Below are 13,438 nucleotides of genomic sequence, written 5' to 3'. Positions count from 1 at the left end.
ACATTGTCCTCCAGGAGACTTCCAACAGCCCTTATCTGCAGCCCCAGCTGCCCCCACTTTCTGTGGGCTCATACTGTGTAGCATTGCCTGTCACATTTCTCTCCTCAATAGCCTGTGAAAAGAACCAGATATATGACCTTTTTCACAATCCTGCATGCAAGAGTCCAATCCTATACCTGCAGCCTCTAACTTCCCCTCTATACCCCGCACCTTCCCTCCTGGATTTCACAACGTCCCTTGGTGGCCCGTGCCATTCCCAGAGGTGAGCAAGCTGCAGTCTCTACACCAAGGACACCCAAGTGTGGCAACATTCCTTTGGTTTCGCACTTCTCTTTAATCTCATCCCTACAAAGAATGTGCTTTTGGACATGAGATCCAAGGTCCAACTACTGACACAAACAGGGCTTGCTGCAATCGAATGCAAAGACTTCTGCCCATGCTGACTGTGTGAGTTTGTTTTATTCTCTTCTAAACCCGGGGACTGGATCACTCTATGTTTCTCTGCAGAACTGTAAATTGAAACTAAAGAGTAGACTGAAAAGGAGCTGCTCGTATCGTATAACCACTGACCTTCCTGAAGAACTTTAATGCCTGAAACATCCTAAAATTTGTTTTGAATCAATTCAATATCACCTCAGCACAAGGCAATCTCTATATCTGAAAAAGGCCGCAAGGAGGAACAAGTTTGTCTGAGCCAGACTGGCAGTGTTGCAGGCAGGATTTTGATTACAAGACTGTAGATACTACTTCTTAATGGGATTGATTGAAAGCTTCAAATTTATTATCCTTTACATGGGGTCACTTTATCTAGGGGTATGCCTTTTTATTTTTCGTTGCAGGTGCAGGTTCATCACGTCTGCTGATGCTAATGGAAATCACATATTCTTGCTGGCAAGAAGGCCACAGAAAGTGACACAAATCCTTTTACCCTCACATCAAGTTGGAAGTGGCTTTGTCCAGAACAACAGAGTGCCTGTATCAGAAAGCGCCTCAGTCTGAAGAGTGGCTTGCAGTATGGTGGAGAGAATCCTGTGCTGAAGAGGCCGGTGGTGATTTCAGGTGAGCCGCCCTTTGCACTGCAGGTTTTTGACCTGTAAAACTTGACAACCCCCCTTTTTCCTGACCCTCTTTTCCTCTTAGTCATTTGTGCTCGGCATAGCAGGAGTCGGCTCTTGCCAAGTGATGGGAATTGCACCTAATGCAGATCTGGGTCTTTCCAGCATCTCCACCTGTTAAAGAGTACACAAGACCTGCTCCCTTTGGTGTTTTACAGCATGACTAGTGCTCAGGTGCAATTTCTCAGGCCTGGCACAACTATTGCACGGTGCCCTGACTGGAAGCTCTTCCAGTCCTGCTGATGCTCAGATTAACTTCCCAGGACACAGCCAGCAATGGGGCTCTCCATTGGCCTGTACCGAGTGGCTGCAAAATGCCATGATGGACCCAAACCCTCAGTTTGCTTTCCAGGAGTTGGTGGGCCCCCAGGGGGGAGCACTGGAGAGAAAGCAAGATGTTGCAGTAGCAGTGCAGTGCACTCTTGCTGCTTCTCCCATCTCTGGACCACAGATGCTCCTGGTGCCAGCCAGCCATGGGTGTTCTGCTCCTCCTGCAACTCCACAGCGGAGGTATTCCCATCCTGATACTTGGATCGTCTCTCAGCTGCTTCATTTCTGAGGGTATAAATTATGTCCCTGGCAGGCCAGGGAGAAGCTGATGCTTTGCAGCTGAGCCCACTGGCTTCTCAAAGAAAACTCAACCAAAAAAAATAAAAAAAAAAAGAGAAGAAAAAAAAAAGGGGTCGGAATCATGAGGTATGCCAGCCTGGGAGCAAGCGGCAGCTGGCGCTGGTCAGCGCTGACACCAGTGAAGTGAGCTGACGGCCTGAGGTCAGGAGGGGTGTTGCAGGTGGACACTGCCCTGTGTCCCAGATGTCACTTATCCTGGTCACTGGGGAGCCAGCACCATCTGCAGACTCAGGTGACAACTGTCAGAGCAGCCCATGGCAGTGAAAGGGCTGTGCTGGAAGCCTGAGCTGCAAGCTGAAGCAAACTCACCTCCACTTTGGCACTGACAAGATGCTGGGTTGTGGTTGTCAGCAGAGGCTCCGTGGTAAAACAGCCCAGGAGCCCGGGCACCTTCTCCTGCCCTTAGCCTGTGCCCAGGGCTCAGGGGCCAGTGGCGCGGGAAAGCAAAGCTGTGGCTGGGCTCCAGCCCAGAGCCCTCTTGGTAACACTGGCCATGACAAGAATTTGAAAATTTGAAACTGCTTCTTACTGGTCCTGGCTGAGCAATGATGCTCTTGAGGAATTAATAGCTGTATTGGTTGTCTAAATTCCTGGGAATGATGGATCCCTGATGTCAGCCATCCGTTAGCAAGAGGAGCATCACTGGAAGCCCAGCTGAGACCCAGCTTCTATAATTTTCCCCTGCAAAGACATCATTTTACCCATTTCACTTGCAGTTAAACAAACTGGTTTTCCCCCTCTGCCAGGGAACATTAGGAGTTCTTTGATTCCTGACCTTGTCCATGCCAAGATGATTTGCTCTTCCCTTGTACTTCTTGACAGCTTCCTCTTTTCGAGTCTGCTTCTGCCCTAGGCTGTGGTCTCCCCTCGGGCGTCTTGGCACTTGGCGCTGAGAGGTGATGGGTTAGGCATTGCTGATGATTAAACAGATCAGTATGAATGCTTCTCTTTCCTCCTCCTTAGCCTAGATACCCTGGTAGCTATCATTCTCCCAAGCCAGGCATCCTCCACTTGCAGTCAGGCCTGAACTCTGCATGATGGATCACCCCTCCAGGCAGCCCGACAAAGCCCTCCATTAGCTGCCAGAGCCCTGGCAGTGGCATCACTGTTAAATTGAGTATGTTGTACCTGAGGCTACTCTACCAATAGACTTCACAAGCAGCTTGGCGGTTGTGCTCTCCTGCTTAGACAATGCTCTCCGGAATGGATGATGGCAGGCAGTACAGATGGGAGGGGGGAATTGATTAATAAAAGAAGCAATTCTTACTCCCCCACTCTGCTCTCATTACTGGCATTTGAAAGCTAGGATTCACATTTCTTCTGAGCTCTGGTGTTGTGTACAGATGTGAAGCTGTGTCTCTTGGGAGTGCTTCCACCAGCAGAATTCAGATGGGAGGAAATGGGCTGGTGACGCCCAGCAGACAATAATCTATTGGAAAGTATCCTCTGCAGATGTGCTTCCTCTTCAGCACTTATTATTGTTATCAATAAGATTCCTTCCCTTCTGCCCCACCCAAGGCTAAAAAGGGGCTGATATTTAATCTTCCCCCCCACCCCCCCACCCCCCGAAGGATGAAACAAATGAGTGAAAGAAAAGAAAGAAAAAGTGTCTGTTCTGGGTGAGATCGACTCCCATGTGGAGGAGATGAATGAGACTTCTGGGTCACACTAGTTCCACTGAAGCCTAGATGCTAGCTTTGCTAGGCAACATCTGTAGAGCAGTTTGGTTCTTAGGTTTTACCCATGACATGCCCTTGCTGGCTTCCACCCCCTGAATAAAAGTGTAGAGCAGAAACTTCTCCTGGGTAGGCTTCAGTGCTCCCCTGAAGGTTCCAGTAGCCTTGTGGGCTGTTCCTTTTCAGCAAGGCAAGGCTATGGCAGGTCTGTCATCTTTCCGCCTCATGGCTCTTTCACCACAAGCTGTGTTTTACCAGTCAGGCTGTGAGTGCTTTGTACACAGCATCTATCCCTGGCCTGCTGGAGGGCAGCACGCACCTATTGTTCATCGGCACCTGAACTCAACTGGGTCCTGAGTGGCTGACCCACAAATACAGGTGCTCAGCCTGCTAAAGATGACCTTGCACTCAGAGCTGGGACCTGGGGTCTGCTGAGTTCTACTCATCAGTGATGGCGTTGAGCCTCGTGACTGCTTATGCCCCTAGTCTTCTAGACGTGAGAAAGGGATGCTGCAGTGATGTGGCATGTAAAATATCTTGGGAGAGCAGAGCAGTGGAAAAGGAGAGCTGGTGCCAGTGGAGGTGGTGCTGTCTGAGGCTGCAGTGTAATGGACTGAAACTGTGAAGGTATGTGGAGAATTGAAGACAGCACTTCAGAGGTCCTGCAGCATGAGACCTTAATTTAGTAGAAATTCACAGTGCTAATCTCTCTAAACAGCTATCCTTTAGAGTGTGTGAGAAACCTTGACTCTGACCTAGCTGTGAGCAGGCAGATTGCCAGGAGGTGTAAAAGGCAGAGGTCTGCTGACCATGGAGCAGCTTGGGCCATCACAGAGCTCCTCAGGAAACCAACACCTTTCCCACAGAAAATGAGGCAGGAAAACCTTTGGTTAGGAGTGTTTCAAGTGAGGGGGGTTGTTTTCTTATACTCTATTTCCTTTTTTTTTTTTTAAATAAGAGGAATATGAATCTTGGGGGAGAACCCAAAAAGAAACAAAACAAAAAAGTTGGCAGTGTTTCAACATATTGAAATGATCCTATTTGTTTCTTTCCAACCTAATATGTGAATATTTTTTTAAGCAAAAAAACATTTTTCTGTGCTAACGTGTTGGGGTGTGGCCTTCTTCCCCACTGTCTTGCATTTACTATGTCTGCAAAAAAGTCTATTTTTCCAGTTCCAGAATCCGAAACAAAACATGTTATGTTAATTTGAATCCAGAGTTGTTTTCTGATGGCTCTTTTTGGAAGGGTTGTTTTTCATTTGTAGTAGACCTCAAATATTTTCAGGAAAAAACAATGGCAAAAAATCATTGTTAATAGTGAGATCTTATAACTAAATACTTCATTGAAGAAAAGGTCCAATGTTTTTTTATTGCACTGCATCTGATTTAATGTATTAAACCTTCTGAGCACTATCTTTCATTTAAATGGCCCTTTTTCTCTATTTGATTCCGGGAGGGTTAGTGGAAAAAAAATACGATTCATTTTTGAGGGAACAACTGCAGGCAAAGGTTTCTTTCTTGAGCAGAATGAAAATGAGAATTTGAGTGCTGTCTCCCACCCTGGGTGCTCTGGAAAAGCTTTTAAAAAAACAAACCAAAACAAAAAAGGAGCTAACCTGAGACAGTTGTTTCTGTCTGAAATGGTTTGGTTTGTTCTGTTTCCCCCCTTGAAACAATACAAGGACTAATGGGGCAGTCCTCACATTTATAATGTATATATGCACTGTCTCTGACTTTTGGGAGCTCCAGGAATATGGGAAGGCCATGGGATGCCCCATGAAGAGAGCCAAGAGGTCCTGGAGGAGGGGGAAGAGACAGGCTTGCTCCAGCTCAGAGAGGCTGGAGGCCCTGGGCATGCTGGCCCCATCGCATCCCTTTGGGTACCACGTTCCATTGGGTACCATGTTCCCTTGGGTACCGCACTCCTTGCTGGGGAAAGCCTGGGCTCCAGACAGAGCCCCACAGGCTTGGGGTCTGCAGCCTGAGTCTTTCACCAGTGCTTGTCCCTCAGGGTGCAGCTCTCTGTTTGGGCGCTGGGCTATTCCCCATGTCACACATGCTACTGTGATAAACGCAGTCATGATTCATGTAAAAAATAGAATGTACTGTGGTAAGTGTACTTGTTGGACCCTGTGTAAAACTGGGACCTGTATCGCAGTTGTGGTGTGGTTCTCCTTTAAGACAATGTGATGGCTTCCCCTTCCCCTGAGGCAATCGCTGCCTGGAAAAACCTGCCAAAGGAGATAAGGAAAGCGAAACCGTGCCAGAGAAGGCACACCGAAGGAGACAAAGACCTTGAGATTTGAAAAAGCGAGCCAAAGGAGAGCCAATAGGAGGAGAAGGTGTACCCTAACGACCCAATGGGGAAAGCGCGGGACGAACATCCGGCAAGAGGAGATTGGTCAAGATCCAGGGATAAAAGATGCTGCTTTTAGGACTCAGGTGTGTGTGTGTTGGAACTAATTGAGTTCTCCACGCACCCAGCACTGTTTTTGCTTATTGTTTCTCAACCTAAATTGATTGAACCCAAAATAAAATTGTTTTAATTGTTATTGTTTATAACACTACCAGACATCAACCGTGTACCTGGGACTCCCAAGAGGCAAGAGCATGCAATACAGGAAAGCTGGATTTTCTTTTTCAGTCTGTTCATCCTCCTCTAAACTGCTTCCCTCCTCTCCTCATCCACCCCAGCCTAAGGCACTTGGGCAGGTGTTTCTAGCCAAGACCAAGCAGATGATCCTTGGCAAGCTGAGCTCCAGCCTCACCAACACGTAATCCCTCTGTCCAAGCCAGACACAGCTGGATGACCTGGGGATGAGTGAGTCTGCATGAATCCTGTGGTGCCAAGGGGCTCTCTCCTTGCTATTGATATTTTCCTACTTCTCATGCTGCTCTGGACGAAACAAAACAACAACAACAACAAAATCACCCAAACTGCTTGATTTTGCAATCTCCATAGATGTTGGAGGCAAAGATGGCCACGGAATAAAGATATCCTGTTCAGAGGAAATAACTAAGATGTTGATTGGCAAGCTAAATCCTCCACAGTGTCACTGCCCATATGACTGGAATCCTAAATGAACCAAACTGCAACATGTTTTATGCTGTTTCTGCACTCCAAATGCATTTTTCAATCTATTTCCTTAAGCCTGCAGGACTGCTGTCTCAAATTCCACTTCCCATTTCTCCAATTGGACAGAGACACTAAATAGAAGCTCTCCTTAGTGGTAGCATCTTTCATTTCATTTCTTAGATTTCTAAGCACATAGGAAGGGTTAGCATGTGTTAAAAGCCATTGTCATGAGATAATGTCCTGCTATTAGAGCATCTTTTTTTTTTTTTTTTTTTTTTTCTTTTTTTTTTTTTTTCCTTCTGGTGGCTGTGGGCCATTTTCCTGTGATGTGAGAAATGATGTCTTGCAGTTCCTGGACATATTATGGGATCAGCCTTGTCACACAGCCCAATCACTTCTGTGATCTCTCTTTTGAGAGAGAAAGAAGAAAAACATGCCCCCAGGACATTGTGTGCTAGCCTGACAAAATCAGGCCACTGAGGAGGGAACAGCTGATCCCAGGCTGAGCCTAAAGATCAGCATCCCTAAGCAGGGCACGCTGCAAGAGCAGGTGGGGATGTCTGCCGTGGGGTCACCCTCTACCTTTAAACAAGAGATGGTCTCCAAGGGAATTAGATCTACTTGTCCTCCTCTGCACAGCCTGGAGAAATAGAGAGCATCTGCCTATGCAGATAAACGTTGAGTTCCGCGTCTAAGGATTTATCAACTCCAGTTACAGCCTTCACTTGGCTCTCCTTAAGGAAATGAAGCAGCTTAAATGACCTGAAAATACTAAGTCTGAGATAAGCAACCAGGTAAAACAAGACAGAGGAGCTGGAAGGAGGAGCATGGACAGCAGGGGATAAAGCTGCCACAGGGACTGTCCACAGCCAGCTTCTGCCAGAGGAACAGCCCAGCTTCCATCACCGTCCTTGTCAGGGAACCAATCCACCATGGGCAAAAATGTTCAGTGTCCCCAGAGCACGAGATCAGGGAAGGAGGTTGCCCCTGTGGAGAAGAGTCTGTCCAGCAAGGCATCCAAACTCTTCCCAAGAAGTCTTCCCCATGCACTACATTAAGGGGTGCAGACAGTGAGATGAGGGGAGATCGCAGCTTTCTGAGCCCTCCTGAAGTCTGAGAGGAGAGACTCTGGTTTGGGACCAAAAGGCAGCTGGCCCAGGCTGTGGGTCAGGACACAGTGCTTGCAGAGGATGCTGTGATGCCATTAATCTTCTTGCAGGAACTCCTGTGCAGCACTGCGGAACGGTGACAGCCAGGTGGGTAATGTCAGGATCCAGACGACAGTCTCATACAGAGGCCAGGAAGGGGCCTGGGGGGAGATGTTAGGACATGGAGCTGCGTGGGTGGGAGCCTCTGGAGGTCTCTGGCTTTGCATGTGTCTCAGAGCAGGGCAAACACAGCGCAGGCTCCTCCAGGCTGCCTCCAGCTGAGCTCTGAACACTTCGAGCATCCCTGCCCTGACTCCTACTGCTGAACCCTTGAGGACCAAAAATCTCACATCAGCCTTTACCTGTGGCCAGTTCTTGCTGTTTAGTTTGCTCCCTACTTCCCTGGCACAGGCTTGCTCTCCCTCTGGCCAGCCTTTCTTACTTCAGTACATCTCCCTGGCCTTGGGCAATTCACTTCTGTGCCTCACTTTCCCCGACCTGGGCTATTGGCAGCTCAGGCAGCCCCCACCAACCTCAGGGCTTGTCCAGGCACCCAGCATGGGCAGTGGGATGGGAGCTGCTGTTACCGCCGGTCCCAGCTCAGCACAGCACCATCTCGGGAAGGAAGCAGCTTCTTTTCCTTCCTGTGCTCCCCAAGAACAAGAAAGAATCCCATCGGCCTGGTGATGCACAGAGGATGCAGGGTATGAATAGGGTGCATCAACCTGAGCGCAGGGAGCAAGCACAGCCCCACTGCAGCCCTCCCGCAGCCCCTCGCTAGCCACGGCTGCCACTGATTGCTGCTGCAGAGGTGCTGATTTATTTAAACTTTTTTTGATGCAAAGGTCCAACAAATCAAACATTGCTGCTTCAGTGCAAATGGCAGAAGGCTAAGTGGTGTTATCTTTAATTACCGTCAGTGTCAAGGAGAACAGCCGGGTAGTAGCACGGGGTGGAGGGTGGAGGACGGGTTTTGGAGGACGGGGCGGGGTGTGTGTGTGGGGGGGAGGCTGTAATTTGCATTCATATGGGGACATCTAGTGACCACGGTGACATATTGCAAGTGGTGTGCGTCCCGGCACTGTGTAACAGGGATGTAAAGCCTGGCTGGTAGCCCCCTCGCCCTCTTGGAAATCAGCTTTTGCATTGCTGATGCTGCCCCCATCCCCCCCGCCTTTCATTACTGCTGCAAAGAGCATCCTTCATCCTACTGCCCTAAACATGCTGCCTGCAAAAGGACTGTGGAGTTTTGTCTCAGGGTCTTGCACCCTGCCATGGTGCAGGGCTCCCCCAAAACCAAGTCTCCACCATGGGTTCCTTACCAGGCTCCATCCAGCACGGTGCAGAGCAGGGGATGTGCCCTAAGAGCAGAGCCTGGCACAAGCCTTGGGCTTCTCTGGGTGCCCAAGGATGTACAAGGTGGCAAGGGATGTCCCCTCTGTGCTGGGGGACTGTGTTGCATGAGCCTCTGCTGAACACACCGGGGTGTAGCATGGGGAAACAGAAGGGATGGAGTCCCAGTGCTCCCAGTTCAATCCATGTGGCACCAGGCAATGGCTGCTGTTTGTCCGTCTCCACATCTGGATGCATCCTGTGCTTCAACACACTGTCAGAAATGCCAACCTGACTCCTGCACTGCATCTACCTCATCCAGAGCTGCTTGTTCATGCAGTGCATGGCTAGGGCCGTGGCTGGTCACCTGGAGCCAGGTGTCCCGCAGGGCAGGTCTGTGTCCCACTGCCCGGCTGTGTGCACAGTGGGGGGGCCTTGGTCCCACCAGCTGCTCTGCGGAGGGGGCATCCTTACCCCTCGCTGCTGTACCTGTTGTCCCAAATGTCCTCTGCTCAGGAAAACTTACCTGAAATGAACAAGCACAGGTTTTTTTGTTTTTTTTTTTTTTCTTTATGCCCTAAAACAGACAGCCTCATTCAGGCCAGGAAGTCATACACATTTTAAAGCCAAGATCCTTTTCCCTCTCACATCTATCACCCTCCCTCTTACACATCCAGCCAGCTATCTCCCTATTTCCTGAGCATTTGGTATTCCAAGGCTTTCCAGAATAGGCTGGGGATATGGAGAAACTGGACGTTTTGGTAAGAAATGCGACCCAGTATGATCCTGCAAAGTGTGAGGGGTGTAACCCAGCCCTGCCCTCACAGCCCCTGGTGCCCACCTGCAGGAGTACCTGGTGCTCAACCTAGCCACTCCAAGTGGTCAGCACAGAGACAGGAGAGGCATCTCCATCCCCTTGGTACACCCTGACACCTGGGAACACACAGGTTTGATCCTGTTTCAGCCAAATTGCAACCAGCCCTCCCACCCCAGCCCAGCTCCTGGGGTCTGCAGCGTGTCGTCTCAGATGGTCCATTTTAAGTTTTGCTGGTTTAATGCTAGTCCCATCTCACCCTCCCCCTAATTCTGATTTTGGGTACAGGCCCCTGAGATGTGAAAAAAACCCCATCTTTCTGTTCCTGTCTTCTCTCTGTGAGTTTTCCCACTTTGTTCAGTGATTACTACAAGGAAACAGCCTGTGGGTTTGAGAAGTTTCCATCACTGTCCTACACACTAAGAATATTGCACATCAGTTCCAAATATCTTTCGACTTCTACAATTGTATGTCCGTTCCCGCACTGATGTCTACTTTAAATTTTCTTTTCCCCTTTCACCTGCTGCTATCAAGATCTCCTACATATATAGTTGAAATTAATCCTTTATTTCCCACAGTAGTCCTTGATATCAGCTCTAGCAGTAGCACCAGTAATTACTCTCTTCCTATTAGCTGGTGAGACATCGTGGCTAATTTGTGGGTACACTGATAAAAACCAGAAGTGTCAGGCGATGACACTGCAGGTTGACTGCATGAAAGGTCAGGCAGTGATTTCCCCCACGTAGGTGGTTTATTAATTATATTCCTTTCTGGAAGGTCTAGGAACAGAGTCCCTGAGACTGTGGAGCCCTCCACACGATCTGAGTGCAACCACAAACACCCGTTTGTGTTCCTTGCTATCTGCAGGTACGCCTTTACACACCAGCTCTGGGACAGGACATGCCTGTTCACAACCCAGCCCACATAAGGGCACTCTGTGGTGCCAGAGTCCCTGTTTCCAGCTGACTGATGGATGTGGAGAAGTGGCCCCTTTCAAACTCTTCTTCCCTTGCTGTGCCCTTTGTAAGGCGGGGAGAAAGAGCGGGCTGTAGTATGAATCTGCAGCGTTCTGTGCTGCAAACTTCAGCTCCAAACACAGGGAGAGGCTTTTTAGCACTCCCTCCTTCTCTCCAAAACATGGACTTTTTCATCAAGAAGAGGTCACGCCAGCTAGGGAAGAGAGCTGGGCAGTGCTGGGGGTGGGGGGGGCAAGGGGGGAAATCTGTTGTGACCCAGAGATATCACTTGGTCACATGGACAGGTCTCCATCGTCCAGGATGGAGAATCAGAGGAATGCGAGTGTGCTCAGAGGTGTAGAAGTAACACACCTCATTGCTCAGCTGTAAATTTCCCCTGTGCCCTGTCCTTCATCTGCTTTAGGAGAGCCCTGGAGATCCAGGCACTCTCCCTTCCTGCTCATCCCTCCACCTCCTTCTATGATGCCTTAAGTGCTTTATGATGCTGCCTGCTCTGCATCCTGAGGGTTCACTTTCTCCATCCAGAGGAGAGGCATAGCAATCCAATCTCCATCAAAGAACACAGCACTACCTAAGGACAAATAACTGTTCAGCATTTATTGTTATCTCCAGTCTAATCTATGCAGTACATAACAGTGGGAATAGGCCGCAGAACAGTAAAATACCACAACAATTGTAAAACTTGCAAAACAGTTCCTGCTATCATTGGTGATTAAAAAATAAATAAATCCAAATGACTATCTGAAGTATAAAGCTACTTACAATTTATTGCCGGAGCTCTGATCCTTAGCAAGTTCATCATGAAAGGAATTACACAGGGCAGTGTACTACGGCTTGTTGAAGCCTCTTCCCAAGTTGAACATAAAATGACAAATAATAATTTGCACAACGTAAATTTACTAGCACCTTAAACTATCTGTTCACTGAATTACCTCAGAGGACTAAGAGAGAGGAAGCTTAGCGCTTTTCACAGGGAACAGTACATTCATACAGTGTGAGACAGGTTTCACTGCCTGGTGTTGCTTGGAGAAAAATTGTCGTAATATCTGGTCTGCTACCTACCCATTAATTAGCAGTAATTGTATTTGCATTAGTGTTACAAATTGCTATTGAAAGATGCTACCAAGCTAGAAGCCCTCAGTTTAATTGAAAGCAGTTTTTTATTTGATTACTAATCACCCTGTGCTATAATATCAATGACCTGCATGAGAAAATTGCTTCCCCAGAGGGGTCTTGTTGGCAAGAGAGCTCTGCTGGAAGGCAGAGATCTCCTCCCGCCTCTGGGAGCAGTGGCAGCTTCAGTCCTTCCATGGCATGCTCAGCACCCAAAGAGGAAGTAAGGAAAAAGTGGACAAGGGTTTTTTGCACACCCAAGGGACAGCGTTTTATAAATTACGTGTCCAGAAGACCTAAACGAACTTGGGATTGGTGGCAACATGGAGAGAAGGACTGGTGATATGTAGTGGGCAGCAGCAAAGGTAAGGAAAAGAAGTTCTGTGGCTGCAGAAGGACCATTTTACAACCTCAAGCAAGGAGGCTTTCACTATAAGCCCGTCAGTCCACAATTTGGGACACATAATTGGGGTTTTTTTCTTTATTCACAGCATCTTTTGTTTCCAAGATAAGCATGTAATTAGCTGAAAGAAAATGCAAGGAGAGGCTCATCTAGTAGGTTTCCATCTTGCTGCTGCTGGTGATCCATTAATGAAGTCTAATTACAATGTCAAAAGCCTATGTTCTAGCCCAGTGACTAATTGACTTTGGAATTGCAAGAGCTCTTTTGTTGTTTTAAGCCAGGAGAAGCAAGAAGGGAGGAAAAAATAATTGATAATTAGTTTAGTTCTGCTTTATCTGTAACACAAAACAAAACATTAGTTAGAGAAGGAATTCTGTTCCTGATCATGTATCTTGGCCCTCCTGCCATTGCAGAGCACTGCACAAGCATTCTTTTCTGTTTACACCTGCAAACCATATCCAGCCCTCTCCTATGCCATGCTTCTGGTGGAGGGTTTCAGCTGTGTTACATAGGCCTGGTGACTTGTTGGATGGAAGGCAGAGATGGACAGATGCATGGATGGACAGACAGGTGGACAGATATACTTACTCTAGGAAGGACAGCTAGGGAAAGACAGATATAATGGTATGCTCTCCATAAAAAAAACCAAAACATAAACTACTGTGTCTGCAGGTAGGGGCATTTCTTCGCAGCATCCAGGAGTACTGCTCCAAAACAAGGAACTTGGTGATTTAGGAAGACACCGTGCCTCCTAGGTCCTTCCCTCAAGGTGGCTTGCAGAGGTTTGAAGGAGCAATACTTGGTATATCAGCCCTTCATATCCCAATTTGAGTCACTAGCCCCTAGGCATGGTCCTTCCTGGATCAGCCTCCTTAGAAAGGGCTGGGGATGGTTTTGCTCCCCAAAGAAATGATCGGTATTGAGTTTTATGGAAGCAGTTGGATTAAAGTGGCAATGGGCAAGGTAGTGGGAATGGATGCAGTTTTCTGTGAGGATGAAGAATCAGCCCTCACCTTGCAGGAATTTATCCCATCACCAGAAAAAGCCAGGCAAACTTTTCTGCTTAATGCTTCTGGCTTAAACTGCAGAATGACATTATCCCATCATGTAGACATTTCCATGGGTGCCATGACAGGAAATAAAAATCAAATC

The 13,438-nt window shown here is 48.1% G+C and overlaps 1 protein-coding gene across 10 annotated transcripts in view; it reads left to right on the top strand.

Annotated features, from left to right (window-relative positions):
• The window catches only part of LOC130145389 (endoplasmic reticulum-Golgi intermediate compartment protein 3-like), a 74,475-nt gene that overhangs the window by 27,732 nt on the left and 33,305 nt on the right, over positions 1-13,438 (top strand). For 2 of the 10 annotated variants that reach the window (XM_056330068.1, XM_056330069.1), the window contains exon 5: positions 840-2,987. The exons of 3 other annotated variants lie outside the window; for them this stretch is intronic. In XM_056330068.1, coding sequence (XP_056186043.1) covers positions 840-999 — 160 coding nt within the window. In that variant the 3' untranslated portion in view covers positions 1,000-2,987. Of the gene's footprint in view, positions 1-839; positions 2,989-13,438 lie in introns of those variants that run through there. 5 more of the 10 variants (XR_008820513.1, XR_008820512.1, XM_056330067.1 and 2 more) reach the window with 5 other exon arrangements.

This window comes from Falco biarmicus, chromosome 3 (assembly GCF_023638135.1).
Source record: "Falco biarmicus isolate bFalBia1 chromosome 3, bFalBia1.pri, whole genome shotgun sequence".
NCBI lineage: Eukaryota > Metazoa > Chordata > Aves > Falconiformes > Falconidae > Falco > Falco biarmicus.
The sequence above is the reverse complement of the archived record's forward strand: the minus strand, read 5'-3'. Positions and strand labels throughout refer to the sequence as shown.